Source organism: Ambystoma mexicanum, chromosome 11 (genome assembly GCF_040938575.1).
Source record: "Ambystoma mexicanum isolate Mex_15411 chromosome 11, UKY_AmexF1_1, whole genome shotgun sequence".
In the NCBI taxonomy this organism is placed as follows: domain Eukaryota; kingdom Metazoa; phylum Chordata; class Amphibia; order Caudata; family Ambystomatidae; genus Ambystoma; species Ambystoma mexicanum.
Window position 1 is genome coordinate 425,076,917 of NC_090934.1, and position 27,519 is coordinate 425,104,435.

The window sequence follows — 27,519 nt, forward strand, 5'->3', positions numbered from 1 at the left end:
CAGAGAAGAGGGTGCCAAATTGGTGGATACTGCGTGAGAAAAAGTTGTAGTTGTTGATGCAGACGTCATAGGTCTCGACAGTCCTGTAAATGGCATTGAAAAACTCGAAAAAGGCCTCTGTCGTAAAGAGAATCGGAATCCTACTCTGTCGTCGATATTGTCGACGCCACTCTCGACGCCTTGGATGGGACATTCAACACAGTTGGGGCCAGCAGCTTTGAGGGCTTCTTTTTCATCAGAGTCAACGATGGCGTCGACAAAGGTGTCGATGACTTGTGCGTCGAAGGTACCTTATTCGATGAAGTCTTGTCTGTACTCGAGGGTTCGATGACTCTGTGTTTTGGTTTTTTGGGTCTTTTCCCCAGGAGTATCGCCTCTAGGCATCTCTGAGGGGGGGGTCAAGGCCCTGTTCTCGAAGACACTAAGCATTTTCTTTCGAAATTCCTCCCACTTAGCTGGAGAGCTCTGTTTAGTGGGGCAGGTGACCCTTTCTGAGGAATTGGAGGATGAACAATAGGGCGACCTATGACGCCTCTTCTTAGAATGTCTCGATCGCGAAGAGTGGTGGGAACCACTTCGAGACCTCGATCCGGAATGTTTCTTTCGATGGTGAGGAGACAAATGTCTCGACTCAGCCGAGGACAATTTCGAAGGAGTAGAAGATTTAACAGGCTTACCTCTTTCTAACTTCCCCCTACACTCCTTCAAGGCTTTCGCCGTCATGTACATAAAGTCCTCACATTCCGAACACTGGTGCTCTGATCCCAAGCACCAGAAACAGATCCTGTGAGGATCCGTTAATTACATCTTTTTACCACAATCTCGACATTTTTTGAAGCCGGATCGTGGCGTTGATGTTACGGATGAAGATGCCATCGTAGGATATTAAGATTTTCCAAGATTTTCGATGAGTAGAAGAACCGAGCATTGCGTCTCAGAGGCTTACGAAGCGCAGAAAAAGAGAACTGAGCAACGGACGCTGCGCGAGACTATTTATACCTATGGTGACGTCGACGCCGATATGGAGGCCTTCGAGGGATGTCGACGCACAGCGCCCTCTACTGTGAAAAGAATTCCGAGGTCAGCAAGCTGGAAGTGGATTTATCAAAGATGAGGAATACGTGGGAGGACACAATCCATTCGAAAATTAGGATTTCTCCGGTGTCGCAGAGATGCAAGGACAGAAGAAAGAGGTCAAGCCCCAACTGTTTGCGTGGAAACAAAGAACATGGATTGTCCTCACACAAAAATACCTGCGCCACACATTGTACTTGACATGAAGTTGTCAATTTATTTATTGATTGAGTATATAACATTATTGCAATGTCTTTTTCCCTTTAAGATGGCACGTGTTCGACACTACATGTGTCCTTTTCAAATCGGAGCTAATATAGTACTGAGCAAACATAGACACCCACAGGTGTGATACACAAATCAATGGTCAGTTATAGACCCATTAAAATAAAATAAGAACATATCATAATTGGTCAGTTTAGAACATGACAATTCATTCAAATAGTTTGCATTGCATCAAAATAAATGCCAGATAAAAACCGGGGTAAAGGGGGAAGGTGAGGGCAAGGAAGGTTGTAGAAATAAGGAGAGAAATAGACAAGCAAAAAGGTCTGTTTACACATCGTTTGCAAAGCGATTTAAATGACAGCTATCCCTTAAAGCTTCTCCACTGATTTTCCCCCAAAATCTGGAGTTTGATTTCGTAGCTGCAGAAAAGCTTTCATTGATTGATAGCCCGTGCTGGTTCTCTGTGATATTTTCGAATATTGAAGGCCACACACCAAAAAGACTAATCTTTTTTTTTGGGGCCTATTTTGTGCTGTCTTTAGTATTGGAAAATATCACTTTTCGATTAGTGGATGTGGTTACACCTCCCAACCTGTCTTGAAAGAGATTCCACACCCAACCTCGCCCTTTAAATCAGGGTGTTTCCACCAACCAAACCCCACTTTGCTCCCCGCCCCTCCATAACTGATACACAACCCAACCCTCCCCTCACACACAAAAACACACCCACCCGCCCCCTCCCCTCCATGCAACAAACACTCCTCCTCCCCACGCAAACACCACCTTCCTGCTCCCATTGTTCCCTACTACAAGCATTTCCCCTCAACATGCACAGACACACAATCAAGCTCCTCTCACTTCCGTGACTCGTCTTCCCCTGCCCGGTCACGCCTGTCAACATCTTTCGCGCCCTTGTGTGTGGCACGGGCATGACCGATTTTAGAAAGAGCATTCTTTCTAAATCGGTCTCTTTTTCTTTTGTGTTTATTTTCAGTGGAAAAAATAAATTTTCCTACCAAACTATGCTGCCTGGGTCATGAGGCCATAGCATTTGGACTTGCCTACCCCTGAAATAACTCTGCAACTATGTCACTATCTTCATATATTGAAATGCTGGAACAAGTGTTATGCTAACTAGGGGCTGTGCTAACTGGGAGCTTACCTCTGGAGAGAGTCACACACACATTTTTGGCTTATGTCATCTACAGCTTAATGCTTTTAGAAATCCATGCCGAGACCACAAATCTAAACTTGTGCCGTTGCGCTTCGTGGGCGGTTTCAGCGATGCCCGGGGGGACTGGACCCACTATATTTATGACTTCTCCAGTGCCAGTGTAAGTAAAATGGGTCAATGGGGGGAAAAGGATTTTTATATTATATAAAGGCTGCTTGTGGAAATTAATTCCCCAATGATAGGAAGCTCTCCTTATTGATGTACTTTCTGGGTTATAAAGGGCAACGTATTTGACACACTACCTCTGTTAATGGGTGAAAGTGGTGGTGATCCAGTGAACAAATTAGAAATGGCCCTTCTCAAGTTGGATTTGCATTTTATCCCTAAAACTAACACTATTTTGGAAAGATATAATTTTGGTGTACGTGTGCAAGAACAAAGGGAGTGTGTGGAAGAGTATGTAACAGCGCTTCGCCATCTGGCCCTATCGTACACATTTAGAGATTCTTTCGATGAACATATTCGAGACCTGTTTATGATCCACTGCAATAGCAGCAATATCGGGAGGAATTGTGGTTGAAGGACGAACCTACATTAGCGCTCAGAGCATTCCTACCACTACTCAAGGCAAAGGTTGTCCTCATCCAGACAGACCACTCGACCAGCATGTACTAAGTCAACGAGCAGGGAGGCACCAGATCCCCTCCGCTGTGCAGACTGGCGATCAGCATGTGGGAATGGGCCCTGGAAAATGACATTAACCTCTCAGCAGTCCACCTCCCGGGGGAATCTAACCTGGAGGCGGACAGGCTCAGCAGGCTGGGAGCGGACAATTATGACTGGCAGCTAAAAAACCTCGTTATTCAGGAGATCAACAGGTGGGGGTCATCCCCAAGTGGATCTCTTTGCCACCTGGCACAACAAGAAATGTCCTCAGTTCGTATCCTGACAGGGACAGGGCCCCGATTCTCTGGGTGACGCATTTCAGCTCCAGTGGTCCGGCATGAAGGCCTATGCCTTTCCGCCTACTCCCCTGATCCACAGGGTAATTTGCAAGCTCAAGGAGTCTCGATGACTCCTCATCATTCTGAAAGCCCCATGGTGGCCGGCCAGGCCATAGTTTTCAGAACTACTCAGCCTCTCGTAGGTGCCCCCGATACACCTTCTGATGGGCCCAGCACATCTTCTGGCGCAGCAGGGGGGCAGAATCATCCACCCCGTGCCAGGGAAACTAGCCCTCACAGGTAAGCAGGTAATGCTTCAGCACCTTAGCCTCACACAGGCCAATTTGGAGAACATACAGGGCGCCAGGAGCAAAGCCACCAGGGCCCAGTACAAAAGCAAATGGCCCAGGTTCTGCCACTGGGCAGACTCCAAGGGAATTGACCCCTTGGCCTGCAATTTGGATACCACCTTTAAAAAGGACATGGTAGTCATGCGGACGCACCCAGCATTTCTGCCCAAGGTTCCATATGCATTTCATTTGAACTAAGAAATAGTCCTTCCTACGTTCTTTCCCGACCCCAAGGACGAAGCACAGAGTGCTGCACTGCCTGGATGTCAGGCGTGCCCTAAAATTCTACTTGAACAGGACCAAGGGCTTCTGCAAGTTGGATGCCCTGTTTGTCACGTTCGGAGGCTCGAGGCCAGGCTATCGGGCCTCTAAGGCCTCCATATCCCGCTGGATGGTCTCTGCCATCAAGAAAGCGTACGAGGGCCAGCGCAAGCTGCTCCCGTCCAACATGCACGCCCACGCAGTCAGGGCCAAGGCAACGGCCATCGCCTTCCAGCGCCACGTCCCTTGGCAAGTCATAAGCAGGGCGGCCACTTTGGCCTCTCGCTCAGCTTTCTGCAAGCATTACTGTTTAGATGCTGGCTCTAGATCTGATGCGGCTTTCGGACAGGCGGTTCTCAGGAACCTATTTGCTTAAGGAGGGTCTCCTCTACATCCTGGGGCTACAATCAGTTGTAATGGCCCATAAAGTATGGATGAAAGGGGACGGGACGTAAGAGTAATTAGAAGTTACTCACCGTAGTAACTAACGTACTCTTAGTCCATAGTCCCCTTTCCTCCATACATCCCACCAACCTCCCCCTAATAATACTGGTGTCATTAGGCGATGTCAAATCTATTGTCGACGCGTCAATGGGGACTGAGGTGTGGTGCCGGAGTCAGGGCAGCGCAAGCTCCCTGGGCAGCGCCCCCGCGCGCCTCTAAATTTTAAATTGGAATAAGGTTTTTTCTGGTGAAAAAGGTTCTATCTCCCGTCCCTTGGAAGGGACGCCCATAAAGTATGGAGGAAAGGGCACTATGGACTAAGAGTATGTTGGTCACTGCGGTGAGTAACTTATAATTTCTCCTACCACACTCTATGATAACTGTCTAAACTCTGCTAAATGCACCTACTTCTCAGATCTTCTCTGCACTCAATCTGCCCATCCTAGGCGACTTTTTCAAACTTAAACTCAGCTTCTTTCTCCTCCTTCTCCTGATCCCTCTATTAACTCTTTCTCCAGCATGGGGTCAGGCATGGATTCACATGCTAATGAATATTCCCTGTCGTCAGGCTGGGAATCCTCGGTAAAGAAAAAATCAGTTTCACTTCTGAACTTTCTCACCAATCACTGGTCTCTGGGTCATGCCCCAGCCATTGTCTGCCCTCTACCTAAGCCCCTCCTCTGACAGCCATCTTCAGATTTTTACCGCACGTTAGAGTGGTGGGAGTACTCGTGATTAGCTCTCAGGTTTATTACTGCATTTTGTGCTTTTAGAGTTTAGTCTATTTTTCCAGTCAATCGAACCTCAAGCTCCATCGATCCATCATCCGACTAACAGGGACCCGCTTTTCAGACTTTTCTACCCCCCTCAAGGGCGATTTTTCATCAGTTTCCCTCCTTTGGAGGATTCCAGAAGATTCTTTGAGGCCTACTCCACGTGGACATGGCTGAAGATAAAGGAGACTCGACGCCTCTTTTCAGGATCTGCCCTGGATGTAGATTATGGAACATTTTCCTGGACGATGGGCACTCCCTGTGCCTTTACTGCCTACATTCCGACCAAACGCACGTGGAAGAGGCCTGCACCTTCTGCAAGCATATGGTGCAACGCACCATGAAGGACCTTCGCAAGCGGCTCTCCGAGTGGTTCCAGAATGAAGACCCTGGCTGCGGGTGAGCCCCGGCAGCAAGCCTCACCCAGCAAGAGGAAATCTGAGAGGTTTTCTAAGACCTTTGAGGGTGCTCCGGTGAAGAGGGCCCAACATAAGGCAGAGCACCATCAGCCCACGGGCACCGGGTGCGCTGTTGGGATGGGCTCCTCAGCGGCCAGGTCGGGAACAGCATCACTGGCACCTTCGACCACGAGCCAATGTTCCGGGTCATCGAAGAAGAGTTAGTCAGACCACCCGGGTAAACTTCTGGAGAAGCCCCAGTCGACTCTGATGGAGGAAGCCAAGGGGGGAGCGGGGCGCTGACACTCCCTCCACAGTGAAGGCCTCAAGCGCGCCCAATGTTGTGAAGGCCCAGGTTCAGCAGGCAAAATCTTCTCTTGAAGGAGTGGTGGCATCCCTAGCGAAGGCCACGGATGCGAGTTTGCAAGAGGCGGCCCCCAAGACGAGAGTTTCCCTGCCTGCTCAGAGGGAATCGTCTTTTATACCCATTGAGAAGACACCGGTGAAGACTATGCCGATCATCTCCCCTAGACAATCTCCACTGGTCGCGAAGAAGAGAGGGCGGTGGTAGTTCTGTAGGGCTCGGACATCTCCTCTGAGGAGGAGCTTTCTGGTCTGAAGGCCGTACTGGATAAGAAGTCTGTCGATGCCAGGTATCCTATGGGAAGGACCGTGGCGAGGCAGATGTGGAGAGCAGCAAGGAAACCGACGAGGAGCAGCAGGGCGGTGAGGAGCCAGAGGACGCCACTGCCATTGTTCCCGTTGCAACCACTGCAGCAACCGCCGTTACCGCCAGCGGACATGTCGGAGGACATCCTACAGGCACTGCACACCTTGTGCTCAGAGATCCGGACAAGGATGCCACTATCCCCAGAGGGAGATCCCCCGTGGCACCTCGACCGTTGGGGGAACCCCCTGGCAAGAGGAGAGTTCACATCCACCTCCTTGCTATTCTTCGCTGCCATCACCTCCTCCAAGGGATGATACGGAACCGAATATGATGGGCATGGGTACAGATGACTACGGAGTGGACCTTCTGTCTCCAGTGCCCAGGGCCTCACCGCCCGACAAGATTTGCTCTTTCCATGCCATGATCTCTAGGGCCTCTGAAATGTTCCAACTGGCCCCTGAGGAAAAGAAGGAAGGCTTCCTGTACCAGTGACGGGAGGCCAAGAGGAAGACCGTGCTTTTGATCCCTCTATTGGACGACATTTGGGATGTGGGGATGTCCCTTATGAAGAACCCGTCCTCGGCGACGAGGGACCGGTACGAGAAAGAAGTACAGAGTGCCGGACTCTGCACCCAAGTGTTTGAGATCCCAGCCTTCCCCGGACTTGGTAGTCTCGGCGGCGAGGAAGAAATCCGGATTTTCTACGTCCTCTCACCCCCTGGACGGCGAGGGACAGAAGCTGGACGCTATGGGGCGACGGGTCATCTCGTCGGCTGCAACGACAATCAAGGCGGCCAATGCCCTAGCCATCGTGGCCCGTTATGACAGGGATCTATGGTTCAAGATCGCCCCCCTCCTGGACCTCCTTCCCGACGACAAGCGAGCGGAAGCGCTGGAGATACTGCAGGAAGGTGAGGTGGCATCGGACCATGCTATCACGGTGGCCACGGACATCGCCGACATAGCTTCGTCAACGGGGTTGGTTGAGGGCCACTAGCTTCCGCCAGGATGTATAGTCGAGGGTGTTGGACATGCCCTTCTGTTAGGCAGAATCCTGGGCAGTGCCTTTAGGGACCACTACACAAGATTAAGACTACAGGTGGTAGTACAATTTCACCTTTGGTACAAGCCTGCACTACACAGAATGGTAGCAGTAGCGGAGCAGCCAGACTTACCTCAAGAGTAAATGAGCAGTAGTAGAGATTACACAAAGGACTACAATTACTGTGACTCAAGCAAACACTGACTCAAGTTTTCTGGTTAAAAAGTAAAAGTACATTTATTTTTAGACCCATCTGTTCACAAAACACTTCACTTCTATTAAATTAAAACCACACTTCAAATACACTACACACAACCAATTCCCCTTGTGCAGAACAATTCAAGGTAAGTACCTTTGGATTTGATAGATCAGTGTTGTGAAACAAAGACGTTACCGGGGGTTATTACGCGACCACTTTTTGACAGTAATGACAGTTCTGTCTTACGAAAGAGAAGCGTACCCGCGAGCAGAAATGTTACCCTACACACTTAGCACAAGAATTAACACAAGAGAGTTGGGGATAAAAATTATAGGCAATACTTTTGTCAAGGCAGATGAATCAAGAGACCCTTTCTAAAACCTAGATAAAAGTCAATAGGCCTGCGCCAGTGTCAATGGGACAGGGGTCCTGTTGTCGAGGATCACAAGGTTAGAACAGTTCATGATTCGAGATTGCCAGGAGTACTTGGATATACTCAAAAGGGAGGCAAATGTTCTAAGAGGGAAGGAAGATAAGGACAAGCTTTTGGTGAGGAGAAAAGGGGTTCACCCTAGTTCCTCGAGGTCAGACACAGTACCTTATTTGTATGAAGAAGAGCTGGTGCCACGGCAGTTGTTCCTGGTAGTTCCTGAAGCTTCATTCGTGGGGACAAGAAGGACGACGTCTGGAGCGATCTGCACTACCCATGGATGAAGATAGCAACAGCCAGAGCAACGGTGAATAAATGGTGCGCTCCTTTAAAACAGGAGCGGCTCTTCCGATGGCTATCCGGACCAGTACAGCTGTGTGCAGCGATTTCGACCAAGAAGAGGATCCTCTGCCTGTGGAAGGTGAGCTGGTTGATCCCACCAGGCTCAAGGAAAGAAGACTCCGGACTGGATCTTCTCTTTTTGTTGAAGGGTAGATAGCTCAGTACTGCATCAGGGTTTCACTGGGACTCGGGAGTTGCAGCAGCCGTTGTCTTCTCCGCTTTTCTTCGGTTCTTTGCAGTTCCAGTGGCGACTCTGACTTCCAGCTCAAGAGTCCTGCCTTTAATGCCAAAATCCCCCATTCACACAGCCTGGCTGTCAATCACTCAGCGGGGGGTTGTCCGGCCCGGACTACCACCTCAGCCAATCAAAACAAAGTGTGACTTGGGTCTCCAAGGAGACCCTGTGCAGGGGGTGGCTACACCCCTCCCTCACATTCAGCCCACCTAGACAGACGCCAAAGGATGGCTTCTGGACAGAAGCTCGCCAAAGGTCAGCGAACAAAGGAGGCAAACAAAGTAAAACACAAGGAGGACTTTAACAAAAAGAAATGGTGATAAAACCCAACCGGAGCCGAAATAAAAAGTATTTGGTCAAGCGGGTTTAAGTTCGAGGCTAATATAATAGCCTAAAACAGTACCACGTTTATATAGTATAATTGCGGTAGAAAAGTTAGGGTAGATGCCACTGCCACCAGCCAAGTCTTAGTGTTAAGAGAGCAAAATAAAGCTCAGAGGCACAGACAACAAGGGGTAGGAATTAACCCTTTCCAGTATTCCATGTAAGACTGGGTGTACTGGCTCTGTAGTTTAAAGTGACTATATAAATTTAATGCAAACTTTACATGATTCTGGGGGACAGTAGTCCGCCCCAGAAAAATGGAGTCAGTGGGAAGTCTCAAAGACAACCCTATGTCACTGCACTGAAGGTGCTGTGTAACACACAAAAAAGTGGGGCTCATGGAGTGGTGAAGCCCAGAGCCCAAGATCTCACAAACAGTAGAAATACACATGGCAAAACACATGTAAGAGTGGGGAAAAAGGCTCACACTCTTCCCAGGTGGAAAAAATAAACCCCAGAAATCAGCAAAGCTTCTCAGGGACTCACTAGGTGAGGGAAATTAGCCATAAATGATAATTCTCCCTAACACCTTCGACGGGGACAACTTATTCGGCAAGAGTGTGACCGAGTCTTTTCAGGCCATCAAGGCGAATACCGAGACAGCTCGTGCTTTGGGCACGCTCCAGCAGCGACCGCCGTCCTTTCGGACCTCCGTAGGAAAATCCCAGGCTCCTCCAAAGGTTTTGGTGGCGGCTCATCCGATCGTCAACCGTCCTGCTCTTCAGCCCAGGAAGCCTACAGGGGCCGCAGCAAGTCCAGAGGAGGTCGCCATTGTTGCCAAGGTCCCCAAGGCGGTGCCCCCACGGCGAAGCAGGATTGAACCGGCCGTGACGTCGGGCCCCCACCCGCGCACCCCAGTGGAAGGCCGGCTGGCGAACTTCGTCAGCATGTGGAAGTCCATCTCCACCTACCGTTGGGTGCTGGACTCCCTGGCCCACGGGCATACCCTGGAATTTCAACGAAAGTGTCGGCACATTCCACCCGTGGCCAGGCAGGAAAACCACATGCATCAAATTCTTCTAGAGGTGCGGGCCATGCTGAAGAAGGGCGCAATAGAACTCGTCCCAAAAAGGCTCTGGGGCTCGGGAGTATACTCCTGGTACTTCGGCATCAGAAAGAAGACTGGCGGTTGGAGGCCCATACTAGATCTCCGCCGCCTCAACAAGTACATCAGGTCCCAGAAGTTTCAGATGGTCACCTTTCAGCATGTGCTGGGACAGTTGGAAGGAGGGGATTTCCTATCATCTTTGGACCTGGAGGATGCCTATTTCCACATCCCCATTCACAAAGATAGTTCCTGCGCTTCGTGGTCCAAGGGCAGCATTACCAATTCAAGGCCCTTCCCTTTGGATTGAAGCCGGCACCAAGGGTTTTCACCAAGTTGTGCCTGCAGGGTATTCACGTCTACCCCTACCTGGAAGATTGGCTCATTCGAGCGAAGTCGAGAGAGACAGCCGTTTAGCACACGGCGAGGACTGTCCGGCTGTTCACGGTACTGGGGTTCTCAAAAAACTTTGCAAAGTCATGATTGGTGCCATCGCGGGACGCGTTATTTCTGGTGGCCTGGCTCAACAGAGTGTCGTGCCTGGCGTCCCCGTCGGAGGAGAGAATAGCCGCCATTCTGGGCAAGGTACAACGGCTGTTGACCCTGAAGATCGCAAGGATGAGGTCCATCAAATCCATCCTCGGCATGATTTTGACATGCATATACCTCGTGTGCCTGTGCAGGCTGCGGATCTGACTGCTACAGGATTTCCTCGACGCCCATTGGATCCCGGTATCTGCAAGCTTCGAGGACAAGATCACCCTCGATGAGAGTTTCCGTCGAGCGATTCGGTGGTGGGGTGTCAGCATCTGTCCGCGGGCGCGGATTTCCTGCCCCCCCCCCCATCAGGAGACTGTCACGACGGACGCATTCCTATAAGGATGGGGCGCACACTCCGGACATCTCCACGCAAGAGGCCTCTGGCTACCGGAGGAGAAGTCGTTGGACATCAACGTTCTGGAACTATGGGCACTGTTTTGGGCACTCAGTCTTTCCTTCCATCCCTTGAGGGCAAAGTGATGCAGATCTTCAGACACCACCACCACAATGTTTTACATCCGGATGCAGGGGGCACCAGATCCCCGGTGCTTTCCAAAGAGGCGCACAGTAAGTACGGCAGCACCTGCAGAGCGTAAACCGTAGAGGGTCGAATTTCTGTGCGCGGCACCAGACGCCGTGGCAAGCACTTCCTTGTAGTCCGCCGGGAGCTCGTATCCACCAAACTCTAGCGATGCAGGAGCCAAGGCCAGGGCGTCTGGTGCCGCACACAGAAACTCGACCCTCTATGGATTACGGCTCTGCAGGTGCTGCCGTACTTACTGTTGCTGGCCAAGGCAGGGTTGGCTCATGCTTCCATCAAGGTTCATCTGGCAGCTATCTCCCGCTACACCAGAACTCCAAGGCGGTCATCGTTCTGGTTAAACTGCCTGGTCAAGGAATTCATCAAAGGACTTTTCTGTTCGTTCCCGCCGGTGAAGGCTCTGGCCCTCAGCGCGGGAGCTCAATGTGGTGCTGACTAGGCTCATGGGTCCCCCGTTTGAGCCTATGCATTCGGCGCCGCTGACGTTTTTATCGTGGAAAACAGCACTTCTTGGGGCAATCAACTCCTCACGACGAGTGGGAGAGATCCAGGCCCTCTTGTAAACCACCTTACTTGACATTCCACAAGACAAGGGTGGTGCTATGGACGCACCCCTCTTTCATGCCCAAGGTGCTGTCAGACTTTCATCTAAACAAGCCCTTGGTGTTACCTGTATTCTTCCCAACGCCTTTGTTGCCGGCTAAGCGGACTTTGCACTCGCTGGATATGGCTAGAGCGCTGAAGTTCTACGTGGACTGCACGAACGAGTTTTCGCAAGACGTCGCAACTTTTTGCTAACTTTGGCGCTGTGAACCATGGGCAGGCCCTCTCCAAGGCTTCCATTTCCAGGTGGCTCTCTGGCTGCATCACCCATTGTCATCTGTTGGCAAACCGACCATTGCCTGGCCGCCCGAGAGCCCACACGACCAGAGCGATCGTTGAAACTACGGCATTCCTGTCTGGTGTGCCCCTGCTGGACATCTGCAGGGCTGCTACGTGAGGACCAAAGCACACCTTCACAAGATTCTACTGCATCGACCAGGATTCCAGGGAGGAGCCCAGAGTCTGCAAAGCAGTGCTGAGCAACCTGTTCGCTTGAAGGTGAGCCTGGTGAGGAGATAAGAAATGCTTAATGCTGATATGCTTAATGTTGAGCCTTGCCACCTCCTGTGGTTGTGTATGTGTGTACTGCTATGTATTCTTTATTCATGAGCATGCGAATACATGCCAGACCCCATGCTGGAGAAGGAGCCTGTAACTGTTGTTCTCCAGAATGGGCATGGCATGGATTCACATGCGAACCTGCCCGCCTATCCCTCTGCGTCTCTTCTCTTGGTCCTACTGCCACTTTATGTGCTACCATTTCTGAAGATGGCTGCCAGAGGAGGGGCTTAGGTAGAGGGCAGTCATTGGCTGGGGCAGTATGACCCAGAGACCAGTGATTGGTTGTTAGGAGAAAGACAGTTCAGAAGTGAAACTGAAACTGATTTTTTTTTTTCTTTACCGAGGATGCCCAGCCTGAAGATGGGGAATATTCACAAGCCTGTGAATCCATGCCAGACCCATGCTGGAGAACAACGGTTACAGGTAAGTAACTTGTTCCCTCTCCATCTGATTTTGTTCTTTTTTTCTTTCAAAGTCCATTCTTTACGTCCGGACAATGGTTACTCGTCCTCTTCCAATACTGTATTTCCCCCCTCCTACTCCCTTGACACTCTTTTCGGACTTTGCTCCCGTCTCAGATTCCGATGTATTACTCCTGTTGGCTAAAGTTCATGCAACAGCAGCTCCTGCAGACCCTATTCCATCTGTTCTTATTCCTAAAATCTACCTTTACCTCGCACCATTTCTTGTCTGTCTTTAACATTTGCCTTTCTACTTCCATTTTCCCACAGCTTAAACATGCAACCATTATTCCGATTCTAAAAAAAAAAAAAAAGCTCAGCCAATCCTTTCATCACTTCTAATTTCCGTCCAATCTAACTTTTACCCTATTTATTGAAGTTTCTGGAACACCTTGTTTACTCTCAGATTTCCTCTCCTCTTCCACGTTTTCAGTCTGGGTTTCGTCCCCATTACTCCACTAATACTGCTCTGATCTGTGTGCTCAACTCTCTTCTTTCAGCTCGCCACTCTAAACACTCTTCCATTCTTATTCTTCTTGATCTGCAGCTTTCGACACTGTAGACCATTCTTTACTTCTGGAATCTTTCCTCATTTGGTTTTAGGGGTTCTGTTCTTTCCTGGTTCTCTTATCTGTCTAATGGATCTTTCTCTGTCTCCTGGGGTGGTAAGACCTCCCCTTTCCCTCTCGAGCATGGTGTTCCTTCCCCAAGGGTCAGTCTTGGGTCCTTTTCTATTCTCACTTTATACTTCACTACTTTATCCAATTAATTCTTTGTTTGACTTTCACATCACATTTACGCTGATGACACACAACTTTCTATCCTTTTTGTCCTTCACTCCTGTCTTTCTGCCATTAAATCTTGGATGGCGTTTCACTTTCTCACTTAGACGGGAAGACTGAGGGCCTATTCTTCCCTGCTAACACTCTTCCCCCTCACCCCACACCACCGTCTATTTTCTTTCCCCCTTCTTCTCTTCCTATTTCTTCTACTGCTCGTAAGCTTGGTCTTTACTTGGACCCTAATCTTTTATTCACCACATTTATCTCACGTCTCGTTCCTGTAGCTTTCATCTTTATAATATTCATAAAGCTCACTCTTCTTTCCACGCTACTAAACTTATCTCTTCTCTTATTTTTCTCATCTTTTCTACTGCTCTCACACGCCCTTTGGGCTCCCATGCTCTCGCCTTGCTCCTTTAAAATCAATCTATCATTCCACTGCCCTTTTACTCTGTCTTCTCTCCTATTGTGACTCTATCTCAGCATCACTTGCCTCACTCAGCTGGCTACCTTTCCATTCCCAACTTAAATTTCATTTTCTCTGCTTAGTCTTTAAATCTCTTTACAGGCTAGCTCCTGACTATCTTGCTGCACCTGTGTCCTTCTACCCGCTCTCTCGTTCTGTCCGCTCTTCCTGTCTTTTTAGGTTGAACGTTCCACGTCCTCCTTGTGCTCAATCGTGCTTTCGTTCCTTTCAGCTTCTTGCTCCTCTTCATTGGAACGCTCTTCCTCTTCGGTTTATCACCGTTTACTCTCTTTTTCGTTTTTCTTTGAAAACTCACCTTCTCCACTGCCCCTGATTGTTTGCTACGAGAATTGATGTTTAACCTATACCATTGATCATTTACTTTTGTACCGTTTGATTTTAACTTTGTGCATCGCTTTGGATTAAGGCGCTGTATAAAATACAATAAAAATACAAATGCGAAACAAAAGCTAATAGGTTGGAATTGGGAAGCTAATAGGTTGGAATTGGGATGAAGCAGGTCAATGTATGTTGTGTAATAAGACCAGAGTGGATTGGTATGCACTTATACATTCATTTATAACCAGAAATGCCAGTAAAGAGATGTTATAAAATAATACTTTACATTACGATTTTTTGTAATATGTATAGCCGATGTATGTGGTAAGGCAGTATCAAAATCAAGTCCGTGTTCATAGATTTTAAGAGACAAGAAGTACTATTGCGAGTTTTTACATTCCATCGATGAGTCATCCTTTGCAATTTGAAAACTACGTTTGAACATCATGAACTCAATCTTGCCTTCTTGTCTGTCTACTTGATGCAAAACATGTGAATCCGATTTATCCTTGGAGAGCCTGTTTCTCAGTGTGATGCTCAAAGACTGCTCAGTGAAGTCTGTCATCCGAGTTTAATGACAGAAAGCACTATGGCACACTATTGCAGTTGCAACTGCCAGATGGCAGTCGTTTGAAATGCGAGGGCATCTGTAACAGCAAAACCTGTGTCAATGCAATAGAATGATTATCCTCTGATCGCTAGCCTTCACACAGCCTTACATTTTAGTGAATGTATTTTCAACAATCGTCCTAAGAGGTTGCCTCATCAGTTTATCAATCGCACCTTCTGTGATGGGAGGTAGTTTGCGAGGTATCCTCTCTATTTACTGGCTTGGAGATTGGTCTGGTTATCGGAGCGCTCATCTCATGTCTTTATTCTTTGTGTACAGCAGATGCAAGCATCTCCGTCTCAGCCGATCAAAGTTCCGCAGTTCACACCACCTCCCCGGCTCACTCCTCGCCCAACCTTTCTTCCACAGGTGAGTTCAGGAAAAAAAATCGTGTGGCATGGATAATGGTCTTATAAAGCTTACTTAAGCTAAGTCATATTAGTGTTTAATCAACGTCTTCATAAGTGCAGGATACAATGGTGTTAAAAGTTATACATGTAGCATAGGCCAGTGTTGCCATTATGCATATAGGGTAAAGCTTTATCCTAGTTTTCCAGATGTATCAGAGTTCTTCCATGTGTAGGAAAGGGCAGTGTCCAGCACTGAACATTACATTTCTTGGTTTATAATACATTGTAGACTCGGATATTCCAAAAAATGTCACTGACCCAAATGATGAGTTTCAACAATCTCTGCGTGATAATCCTTGCTTATATCTTTGAAACAAATGAAGTTGGCTTCAACTATCTCTTCTATGTTGAGAATCCAGGTTTACACGAGCTGGCTTTCTAGAAAAATAAAGTTTCATTAATGTCTACAGAGTCTGAGATTTGATGACCGGACACCAATTGTGATAGCCTTCAACTGGATGTAGTTTCAATCCCCGTTATTCCAGTATTTTTAAAACTGTAAAACATGGAGAAAAGTTTTTCTCCAGCATTGGGTTTGGCATGGATTCGTAGAAAGACTTGGTAAACGTTTCACTTTAGTTTCTAGACTTTCTTTCTCCTATAAATCAATCTCTGAGCTCTGGGTCATACTGCACCCAGCCAATGACAGCCCTTGCACTAAGCCCCTCCTCTGGTAGCCATCTTCCAATTTTTAACGCATACAAGTGTTGAGAGTCCTCGTGTTTCGCTCTTTGAGCTTTCTGCGTTTTTCACGCTTTTTTGGAAATCGAGCCAGAGTGCTCCATCGCTTATCCATCCGATTAATGGGGATCCGTTTTTTGGCCTTTCATCGCCCCTCAAGGGCAGAAATCATAGAGTGTTTTCTTCTTCGAAGTTTCCAGAGGTCCATCAGACCTACACTGTGCCGGATCATGTCGGAGAAGGACAGAGCTTCCCTCTTCAAGCTCTGCACCAGCTGCAGCTTGCGGAATGTTTTCATGGACGACCAGCATTCCTAGTGCCTGTATTGTCTACACCCGATGCACAAGGAAGATTGTGAGATCTGCCTTGGCTTCTCCAAACGCACGATGAAGGACCGATAAGTCCGACAGGCGACGTGGCTCAAGGCCAAGGTCTCTAACCCGTGTGGTCCACAGGGGCATGCCACATCCGGATCCACCCAGCCAGAGCAGGCTTCTAAGGACTTTGAGGGCGTTACATCTGTGGGGGCCCAAGACAAGGCCAAGCACTGTCTCTGCTTCCACCACAGTCACCGCGCAAGCAGATCTCGCGACGATCAGAGCACGTTAATAGTCTCCATCAGCCTCAATCTCCAGCCATCGCTCCAGCTCTTCGTCAAAGAGAAAGTCAGCTACCCCAGGGATTCTGTGAGAGAAACCGGAGAAGGCCAAGCAGGACAAGGTGTCCGTCCTGCCAGCTAAGGCCCAGGTGATCCAGGCCAAGACGTCCTCTTCTAGCAAGATGCTTGCTGCCGCCCTCTCGAAGGCAAAAGGGGTAAACCCGGTCCACGGTTGTCAGGGTGGCGCTCCCTCCCAGGCAGGAGGCTTCAGCCAAGCCAGTGGAGAAGGCTCCGGAGAAGAGGATGCCAGACTTCAGCCCGAAGCCGACCCCTCAGGACCTGAAGAAAGTGTGAGGTGTTAAAGAGCTATAGGGCATGGATATTTCTTCGTCCGATGAGGAAGACCTTGTTTCCATCCATACCATCCTGGAGGAGATTGGTGAAGACGACGACGACAACGTTGAGTCTCCCGCTGGAAACAGTGATGACGAGGTAGGGGGCAACGACACAGCCACTGGGCCTAGTGACCCTGTCCCCCAGGTACCCCCCAGAGATCTGTTGCAGGTTATCATCTCAACCCTCCACACACTGGTATCAAAGATTCAGAAGAGGATGTCGACGGCACCACCAGCGACCCCTCCGGCATCAACCCCCTTGACACCAGGGCCTCCACCGCAGAAGAAAAGGAGGAGGCACCCTATGCCTCCGGTCCAACCGCCGCTGTGCCCCCCCCAAACCACCTCTAGGGACACTGGGTCAGACACAGACGGTTCACTCTCTATGCCCCCAAGGGCTTTTCCGCCAGACGAAGTGGGATCCTTCCACTCCATGATCGCCTGTGCGTCTGAACTTTTTCAGCCCACCCCGGAAGAGAAGAAAAAGGAAGGCTTCCTGTACCAACGCTGGGAGGCGAAGAGGAAGACCATTCTGTCGGTACCGCTCCTCGACGCCGTCTTGGATGAGGGGCTGGCACTTCTGAAGAACCCCTCCTCGGCCCCGGCAAAGAGGGTCCGGCTAGATAGAGTGCCAGAGTCTGCGCCCAAATGTCTGCGGTCGCAACCATTGCCGGACTCTGGTCTCGGCTGCGACAAGGAAGAAGTTGTCCAACACGTCGTCATCAACCTCTGTTCCCCGGATGGCAAGGGGAAGAAATTGGACGCCATGGGATGGAAAGTAATTTACTCAGCGGCGACGACGGTCAAGGAGGCCAGCGTCTTAGCGATCCTGGCCAGGTATGACCAGGAGCTATTGTACAAGATGGCTCTGATCCTAGATTTCCTCTCCGAGGACAAGCGGGTAGAGGCAATGGAGATCCTTCCGGACGGCGAGGTGGCGTCAGATCACGCCATCACCGTGGCCCTGGACAGTGTAGACACGGGGTTCCGGCCAGATGGGAAACAGGGTTTGCCTCTGTCGTCGTGGCTGGTTGAAGCCCACCATCTTCAGACAACGTGGCCACACGAGGGTCCTGGACATGCCGTTCGATGTAAACAATCTTTTCGGCTAGGCAGTCGAATCTCTTCAGGCCATCAAAGCTCAGACGGCCCGTGCCCTGGGCATGCTGCAACAGCACTGTATGCCATCAAGTTCGAGTCCCAGAAAGTCAGGATGGTCACGTTGCAGCATGTGCTCGGCCAACTGGAGGAGAGACTGTCGTCGTTGGATCTTGAGGACACGTACTTGCACGTCTCCAGTCACATAAAACATTGCAAGGTCCTGCGCTTCGTCGTACAAGAGAATCACTACCAGTACAAGGCTCTCCCCTTCAGACTGATGTCGGCGCCCATAGTCTATACGAAGTGCTTGGCTCTGGTGACAGCTGTTAGGGAGAATTCTCTTATAAGGCTAATTTCCCAAACCTAGTGAGTCCCCCAGCAGCTTTGCTGGATTTTTGGGGTTTGTTTTTTTTCTCCTGCTAAGGATGAGACTCTTTTCCTCCCACTCTTAGGCTTGATTTGAGGTATGTCTTTGACTTATTTTGTGTTTATGGGTTATGGGGGTCTTTTTACTCCATAGGGTATCATCTGTTTTAGTGTATGTGTTACACAGCACCCTCAGTGCAGTAACACAGGGGTGTCATAGTGACCCCCAAACATAGACTCCATACCCTGGGACTGACTAATGTCTCCCAGGGCATGTAAAGTCACCATTGACTTTACTAGTCCAAAATTGTGAACAGAACCAGTACAAACAATCATATTGTGGAAGTACTGGAAGGGGTTAATTAGATTGCCCCTGGGTCTGTTTCCAAGGGGGCACTGTCCAGTCCCCCCTTGTCGACTTTCTGGCTGATGGCAGTGGTTACCACGCAAAATATTCCACCGGAATATTTCCTATGGGATTTTCCCATTGATTTTAAAACGCACCACTTTATGGTGCAATGTTAAAAATACCGCTGGTTTATTTATTTAATATAAAATCACTGTTTGGGTCTTTTCACCAGAACGCTTTTCTAAAATAGCGTTTGTGTCCGTCTCTAACTCCAACCAAGGTCGGGCCCTTTGTTCCACTTTTTGGCGGGCTTCTCCACAGAAGCCCTCCAACTGGTGGCACCCTGGACTGCATTGCCTTAGCAACTCAAGTTGCACTCTGTTCTGATTGGCCCAGTGGTGAGCCTCCCGGCTCACCACTTAGCATGTATGAGTGACAGCTAGGCTGTTGAATGGGGGTTTTTCCGCATAAAAGCAGCGCTTTTGGGACTGGAACTTCAGAAGTCGCCACAGGACCTAAGAAATCCGAAGAGGGGAGAAGCTGAGCCATCTGCAACGACGACGCCACTGGTGGATCCCTGCTGCAACGACCTTACCACTTTCCCGACGACAAGAGAAGATCTTCTGCTGAGTCTTCTTCCTCTGAGCTGGTGGGAACAACCAATTCGCCATTTCGCCTTCCAGGGACGCCTCTTGGTCGAATCGCCCGTGCCAAGCACCCCGGCGGCCGGATAGCCAAGCTTCACCACTGTGACCGCGAATAACAGGAATGTACCTTTTAACCGACGAACTCCGCGGCTGGTCTCTTCCCTGAACAGTGCAACGACTCCAAGTTTCCTCCTCGACGAGATCTTCTCTTCCCCTGGACGAAACCACGAACTGCACCTGCTGCCAGGAACAACTGCCGCCGCTGGAGCTTCCTCAACTTTAAAGGTACTGTGTTCCACCTGGCCTCCCTTTCTACGGATTGCTAAAGGTGACCCTTAAATCCTTGGCTTTCCAACTGGGTTGACCCCCAGACCTTCTAACTTTACCTTCTGAATCAACCCAACCTCTTTTGAACATTTTTACAAAGACTTGAATGCATTTCTAAACTGTGTGATCTTGGGCACATTTCACGTTGCTCCATTTAAAGTGGGCCTGGCTTATGAACTTTGGCTCTACAGTAGACTCTTCCTTCACTAACTTGCTTTGGTCTTAGAAAAGTGTTGGGAACTGTTTTATTTTCATGACCTGCCTTTTTCTCTCCCTTTAACTTAATTCTTGGAGTGCCATCTAAGTTACGCGCTCGGATCTGTTTTTACAAATAGTGGTGTTTTGACTTCGACTTCTCTAATAATTAAGGGAGTTGTGTATACTTTTCTGATTGTGTTTGAACTTGCTTTGATTTATAATGCTAGTGTATTTCCGCCCATCTACGACTACAGGGAATTCATGTGTACCCTTACCTCGACGTCTGGCTCATCCGGGCCAAGTTGAAGGACATTGCCGTCAATCAGAGAGAGGACCGGCCTGCTGCTGACGGATCTGGGCTTCTCGGTGAACTAGGCAAAATCCTGCTCGTCTGTCGCAGAACGTGCTGTTCCTGGGGTCCAGGCTCAACCGTGTCCTGTCTAGCGGCTCAGGTGGAGGAAAGAAAAGAGGCCATTTTGGGCAAAGTGCAACGTCTGTTAGCACTAAAGATTGCCACGGTGAGGACCATCAAGTCGCTGCTCGGCATGATGTCGTCATGCATATACCTGGTCCAGCTCTGCAGTTTGCAGATGCGACTGCTCCAGGAGTTCCTGGGCGCCCGTTGGATCCAGGTGTTCGTAAGTTTCAAAGACAGGATCGTGCTCGACGAGGAGTTCCGTCGAGTGATAAGGTGGTGGGGCGTGCGCTCCCACATCACCAGGGGCACAGAATTCCAGAGCCCTCCACACCAGGAGACGGCCACGAAGGACGCTTCCCTGGAAGGGTGGGGCGCTCACACCGGACATCTCTACGCCAGAGGCCTGTGGCTGCCAGATGAGAAGACTCTACACAACATACTGGAACTACATGCTGTGTTTTGGGGCCTCAAGTCATTTCTTCCATCCCTCAAGGGCAAAGTGGTGAGGGTCTTCACGGACAATACCACCGCAATGTTTTACATCCAGAAGCAGAGGGGGGGCACCAGATCCCCGGCACTCTCCAGAGAGGTGCAGGAGTTGTGGCACTGGGCCGTCGCCCAAGGGAAGTTCCTCATTCCTTTCCACCTGGCTGGAATAAAAAACACTGTTGCCGACTCCCTCGGCAGGGAGCTGCGCTCTTGCCACGTGTTGTAGCTTCGGCAGGATCAAGTGGATAATCTCTTCCTCAAGTAGGGCAGTCCCCAGATCGTTCTGTTTGCGACAGCGACGAACACCAAGTGCCAAAGGTTCGCCAGCAGGTTTCCCCAGCCTGGGGATCATGGAGGACGTATTCTCTTTCTCTTGGGAAGGCCTGTACGTGTTCTGTTGCCGCTGCTACGAGAATCGGTCAACTCAAAGTCTGCCGGTGCAGGATGATCCTCGTGCCAGCGTGGCCGAGGCAAATCTGGTACCCGGACATTCGCAGCATGTCTGCGCCATCTACAATCAAGCTGCCAGTGGTTGCGGATCTTCTCGCCAGGGAGAGAGGCGCAATCCTGCACCATGACTCAAGATCGCTGAACCTGAAGACCTGGTTCCTGCAACACTAGATTTCTGTGGTTACGAGCTGCCTGCGGACTGCAGGGAGGTCCTCGGCAATCCCAGGGCATCGTCGACGTTGAAGTGCTACGGACACAAATTGTAGTGTTTCGCGACTTGGTGCCTGTCCCAGAAGATTAACCCTCTGAGGGTCACAGCCCCCAGTTTCTTCCGTACTTGTTGTCGTTAGCTAAGTCTGGGCTGGCGCACACCTCCATCAAGGTGCATCTAACGGCTACACCATGTCTCCGGGACGGTCTTCTCTTTGGTCGCACAGTCTAGTGAAGGAGTTCATAAAGGGACTGTTCTCCAGCATGGGGTCTGGCATGGATTCACATGCTCATGAATATTCCCCGTCGTCAGGCTGGGAATCCTCGGTAAAGAAAAAACCAGTATCGGTTTCGTTTCTGATCTGTCTTTCGTAGCAATAACCAATCACTGGTCTCTGCCTCATACTGACCACAGCCAATGACTGCCCTCTACCTAAGCACCGCCTCTGGCAGCCATCTTCAGATTTTTACCGCACGTTCATGTGTTGGGATCCTCGTGCTATTGCTCTCGAGCGTTAGTGCTATTTTTTCACGTTTTTTCTCAAAAACTTGGTTTTTTCGGTCAAAAGAGCCTCAAGCTCCACCGACTCTCCATCCGATCAACGGGGACCCGTGTCGAATTCGTCTGCGCCCCTCAAGGGTGAAGATTTCGTCGAGCTACGCTTTTGGAGGATTCCAGAAGTTTCTCAGGCCCGGACATGGCCCAGGAGAAGGGAAGCTCGACGCCCGGAAAGCTGTTCAGGATCTGCCCTGGATGCCAGCTGCAGAACGTCTTTAAGGAGGACGAACACTCCTTTTGTCTCTACTGCTTACATGAGGAGAAGACGCACGTGGAGAAGGATTGTGCGTTTTGCGGCAACATGTCGGAGCGGACCATGAAGGACCGCCATCAACGTCTCGCCAACTGGCTGGAAGGGAAGAGCCCGTCAGGCGAGAAGAAGAGGAAGAAATCTGAGCGGTCTTCTAAGACCTTTGAGGACGCCCCGGCGACGGGGGTCCAACGCAAGGCCAAGCACCGCGAGTCCGCTGGCACCGGGAGCGCCGACCGGTCGGGCTCTACGGGCGCCAGGCAGGGCGCACCCTCCCCGGCACCTTCAGCCACGAGCCAACGCTCTGGGTCGGGTAAGAGGAAGGGCGGGCGAAGCTCCTGGAGAGGCCCCGGTCGAGCTCGAAGGCCCCATCGGAGGGGGAGCGAGGCAGTGTCCCCCCCCCCTCAAGGATAAGGCGGTGAGCGCACCTAAGGTGGTGAAGGCCTTAATCCATCCGGCCAAGCCCTCTATCGATACTGTCGCGGCGGCCCTGGCTCAGCCTGTGGAGGCTACACCAGTGGTGGCGACCTCGGGGCTCAGAGTCTCCCTGCCACCTTGGAGGGAGTCCTCTTTTGTGCCCATCGATAGGACCCCCGTGAAACCCCCGGCGGGGAAGAAAAAGGGGGGGCAGGGCGTCGTCGTAGATTCGGCCTCAACCTCAGAGGAAGAGTTGATCGAGGTCTTAAGCCACGGCCTTGGCGTGGAAGAAGACCGGCCCGTCGGGATGGATCCCGACGCGTCGGGATGGATCCCGACGCAGGTGACGACGACATCGTCGAGGGTACCGATGGGGCCCGTGATCGCCCGTCGGATTCCCCTCTGCCAGCGCCGCAAGACAACTCGGCGGCCATTTTGTTGGCTATACAGTCCTTATGTTCAGAGATAAGGACGAGACTACCGTTGCCGACGGAGGAACCTCTCCTGTCGGGGGATCCTGAACCGGGACCTTCTGGCGCTCCCCCGCACAAGAAAAGAAGGATTCACCCTCCACCTCCTTTTCAGCCGTCGCGCCCCGTCCAGCCCTCCTCCCCGTCCACCCGAGGGGATGATACTGGGACTGACACGGCAGCGACGGGTACGGACGATGAGGATCTACCATCGTCACCTCCCACCAGGGCTTCTCCGCCCGACGAGATTGGATCGTTACACTCCATGATCGCCAGGGCATCCGAGCTTTTCCAACTCTGCCCTGAGGAGAAGAAAAAGGAAGGATTCCTTTATCAACGGCGCGAGGCCAAGAGGAAGACGGTCCTCGCGGTGCCTCTACTGGACGATATTTGGGATGAGGGCCTCGCCCTCCTCAAGAACCCTTCCACGACGCCAGCTAGAAGAGACCGGTACGAGAAGAAGTACCGGGTCCCGGACGCGGCCCCGCTGTGCCTCCGGGCGCAGCCTACCCCGGACTCCGTCGTCTCCGCGGCGGCCAGGAAGAAAGGTGCGGCCTCCACATCGACTTCCCCACCGGACGGCGAGGGAAAGAAATTGGACGCTATGGGACGCAGGGTCATCTCGTCGGCAGCGACGACGATTAAAGCGGCCAACGCCTTGGCTATCGTGGCCCGCTACGACAGGGAGCTATGGTACAAACTGGCTCCCCTGCTGGACTTCCTACCGGACGACAAGAGGGCGGATGCCCTGGAGATCCTACAGGAAGGCAAGGTGGCGTCGGACCACGCCATCACTATTGCGGCGGACATCGCCGACACTGGGTTTCGCCAGTTGGGCAACGGCGTGTGCCTTAGGCGGCGTGGATGGCTCAAGGCTACGGACTTCCGTCAAGACGTACAGACCAGAGTCCTGGACATGCCGTTCGATGGGAACAACCTGTTTGGGAAAACAGTGGACAATTCCCTCCAGGCCATTAAAGCGGACACTGAGACGGCCCGGGCCCTTGGGGTTCTGCAGCAACGACGGACGCCCTTTCGGAGCAGCGGAGGCAAGGGTGGCTCCAAAGGTTCCGGCGGCGGTTTCTCCACCTTCCGTCAAGCGGCCCGCTCGTCGTCTCAGGAGGCCTACAGAGGACGAGGCAAGTCCGGCGGACCCCGCCGTCGTCGCCAAGGAGGTCAAGGCGGCAAAGCCTCGTCGAAACAGGATTGAACCGGCCGTGGGGTCGGGCCCCCACCGAAGCACCCCGGTGGGAGGCCGGCTGGCAAGCTTCGTCAGCGTGTGGGAGTCCATCTCCACCGACCGTTGGGTGCTGGACGCCTTAGCCCGGGGACACGCGCTCGAGTTTCAAAGAAGGTGCCCGCGCGTCCCCCCCGTGGCCAGGAAAGAGCTTCACGTCCCTCAGCTTCTCCTGGAGGTAAAGGCGATGCTCAGGAAGGGCGTCATCGAACTCGTCCCAAAGAGGCTTCGGGGCTCCGGAGTTTACTCAAGATACTTCCTCGTGAAGAAGAAGACGGGAGGATGGCGCCCCATCCTAGACCTGCGACGTCTGAACAAATTCATCAAGGCGCAGAAGTTCCGGATGGTCACCCTCCAGCACGTCCTGGGTCAGCTGGAGGAAGGAGACTTCCTGTCGTCGTTGGATTTGGAGGATGCCTACTTCCATATTCCCATCCTAAAGGGGCACCAAAAATTCCTCAGGTTTGTGGTCCAAGTGCGTCACTACCAGTTCAATGCCCTCCCCTTCGGACTACGGTCGGCACCCAGGGTATTTACCAAGTGCCTTGCACCGGTGGCGGCGCAGCTGCGCCGCGAGGGGATCCACGTCTACCCCTACCTGGACGACTGGCTCATCCGAGCCAAGACGAGGGAGCTCGCCGTGGAGCACACGGCGAGGACCGTCCAACTTCTCACGGACCTGGGATTCTCCGTGAACTACGCCAAGTCCCACCTGGTACCCGCGCAAAACGCACTGTTTCTGGGAGCGAAGCTCGACACAGTGTCCCTTCTGGCCTCCCCGTCGGAGGAAAGGACCAGGTCCATCCTGGGCAAGGTACAGCGGATGTTGGTTTCCGACGCGGCCAAGGTGAGGTCCATCAAGTCCCTCCTCGGAATGATGTCTTCTTGCATCTACCTCATTCCCATGTGCAGGCTCCGGATGCGCCCGTTGCAGGAGTTCCTGGACGCGCGCTGGATCCAAACGACGGGCGGCTTCGAGGAAAGGATCACTCTCGACGAGAGTTTCCGCCGAGCGGTCCGGTGGTGGGGCACCCGCGCGCATCTGACGGCGGGCATGGACTTCCAGACCCCAGACCACCAGGAGACAGTGACCACGGATGCCTCCCTGGAAGGGTGGGGAGCGCACACCGAAAATCTGCACGCGAGAGGCCTTTGGCTCCCGACGGAGAAGTCCCTCCATATCAACGTCCTGGAGCTCCGTGCAGTGTTCTGGGCCCTCAGGTCCTTCCTTCCGTCCCTCAAGGGCAAGGTGGTGAGGATCTTCACCGACAACACCACCACCATGTTTTACATCAGGAAACAGGGCGGAACCAGGTCCCCAGCACTGTCCAAGGAGGTGCAGGACCTGTGGCATTGGGCCGTCGCCCAAAGGATGTTTCTGGTGCCGTTTCATCTGGCAGGGATAAAAAACACCATCGCCGACTCACTCAGCAGGGAGCTGCGCTCGTGCCACGAGTGGGAACTACGGCAGGATCTAGTGGGATCGCCTCTTCCGACGGTGGGGCACACCCCAGATCGACCTGTTCGCGACGGCGACAAACTCCAAGTGCCGGAGGTTCGCCAGCAGGTTTCCCCAGGCGAGGAGCATGGGCGATGCTTTTTTGTTCCCCTGGGAGGGCCTGTTCCTCTACGCGTTCCCTCCTTTGCCACTGCTAATCCGGCTCGTCAACCAGCTCAAGAGGTCACGGTGCAGGATGATCCTCGTCGCACCTGCGTGGCCGAGGCAGATATGGTTCCCGGACCTTCTGGACTTATCAGCGTCCCCGCCAATCAAGCTGCCGGTGGACGCGGATCTACTCTCCAGGGAAGGAGGCGCCATCCTCCACCACGACCCGAGATTGCTGAACTTGCAGGCCTGGCTCCTGCAGCGCTAGAGTTTGGAGGATACGACATACCGGCCGACTGCAGAGAGGTTCTTGCAAAGGCCAGGGCGTCCTCGACTCTTAAATGCTACAGACACAAATGGAAGAGGTTCTCTGTCTGGTGCCACGCACAGAAGATTAACCCTCTACGGATTACGGCTCCCCAGGTACTGCCGTACCTGCTGACGCTGGCCAGAGCTGGGCTGGCACACGCGTCCATCAAGATTCATCTTGCTGCGATCTCCCGATACACCAGAACCACGGGCCGGACGTCCTTGTGGTCTCATCGTCTGGTGAAAGAGTTCATGAAGGGACTGTTCAGATCGTTACCGCCGGTGATGGCTCCGGCCCCGGCGTGGGAGCTCAACGTGGTGCTGACCAAGCTCATGGGACCTCCGTTCGAGCCTCTGCACTCGGCCCCGTTGAAGTTTCTGTCGTGGAAAACAGCGTTTCTTGTGGCCATCACCTCCGCACGACGGGTGGGAGAGATCCAGGCCCTTTCCTGCAAGGCCCCGTACTTGACTTTTCACGACACGAGGGTAGTGCTCAGGACGCACCCTTCCTTCATGCCCAAGGTACCGTCGGACTTCCATCTCAACGAACCCTTGGTTTTGCCTGTGTTCTTCCCGTCGCCTTCGTCGCCGGCTGAGAGGACTTTGCACTCACTGGATGTGGCTAGAGCGCTGGAGTTCTACGTGGACCGCACAAAGTGTTTTCGGAAGACGTCACAACTTTTTGTGAACTTTGGACCTGTCAATCAGGGGAAGGCTCTCTCAAAGGCCTCCATTTCCAGATGGCTCTCCGGCTGTATCATGTACTGTCATCGGTTGGCAAACCGACCGCTGCCTGGCCGTCCGAGAGCCCATTCCACCAGAGCGATCGCAGCCACCACGGCGTTCCTTTCTGGTGTGCCCCTGCTGGACATATGCAGGGCTGCTACGTGGAGGTCGACGCACACCTTCACGAAATTCTACTGCGTCGATCGGGATTCCAGGGAGGAGTCCAGGGTCGGCCATGCAGTGCTGCGCAACCTGTTCGCCTGAGGTGAGCCTGGTGAGGAGGTAAGGTGCTTAATGTTGGGTTTGATGTAATGCTTAATGTTGAGCCTTTGCCACCTCCCGTGGTTGTGCATGTGTGTACTGCTATGTATTCTTTATTCATGAGCATGTGAATCCATGCCAGACCCCAT

The 27,519-nt window shown here is 51.8% G+C and overlaps 1 protein-coding gene across 7 annotated transcripts in view; it reads left to right on the forward strand.

Annotated features, from left to right (window-relative positions):
• The window catches only part of PHF21A (PHD finger protein 21A), a 2,009,174-nt gene that overhangs the window by 894,697 nt on the left and 1,086,958 nt on the right, over window positions 1-27,519 (forward strand). For 5 of the 7 annotated variants that reach the window (XM_069623242.1, XM_069623244.1, XM_069623241.1 and 2 more), the window contains exon 8: window positions 15,176-15,265. In XM_069623242.1, the coding sequence (XP_069479343.1) occupies window positions 15,176-15,265 (90 nt within the window). The remainder of the gene's footprint in view (window positions 1-15,175; window positions 15,266-27,519) is intronic. The other 2 variants (XM_069623245.1, XM_069623243.1) reach the window with 1 other exon arrangement.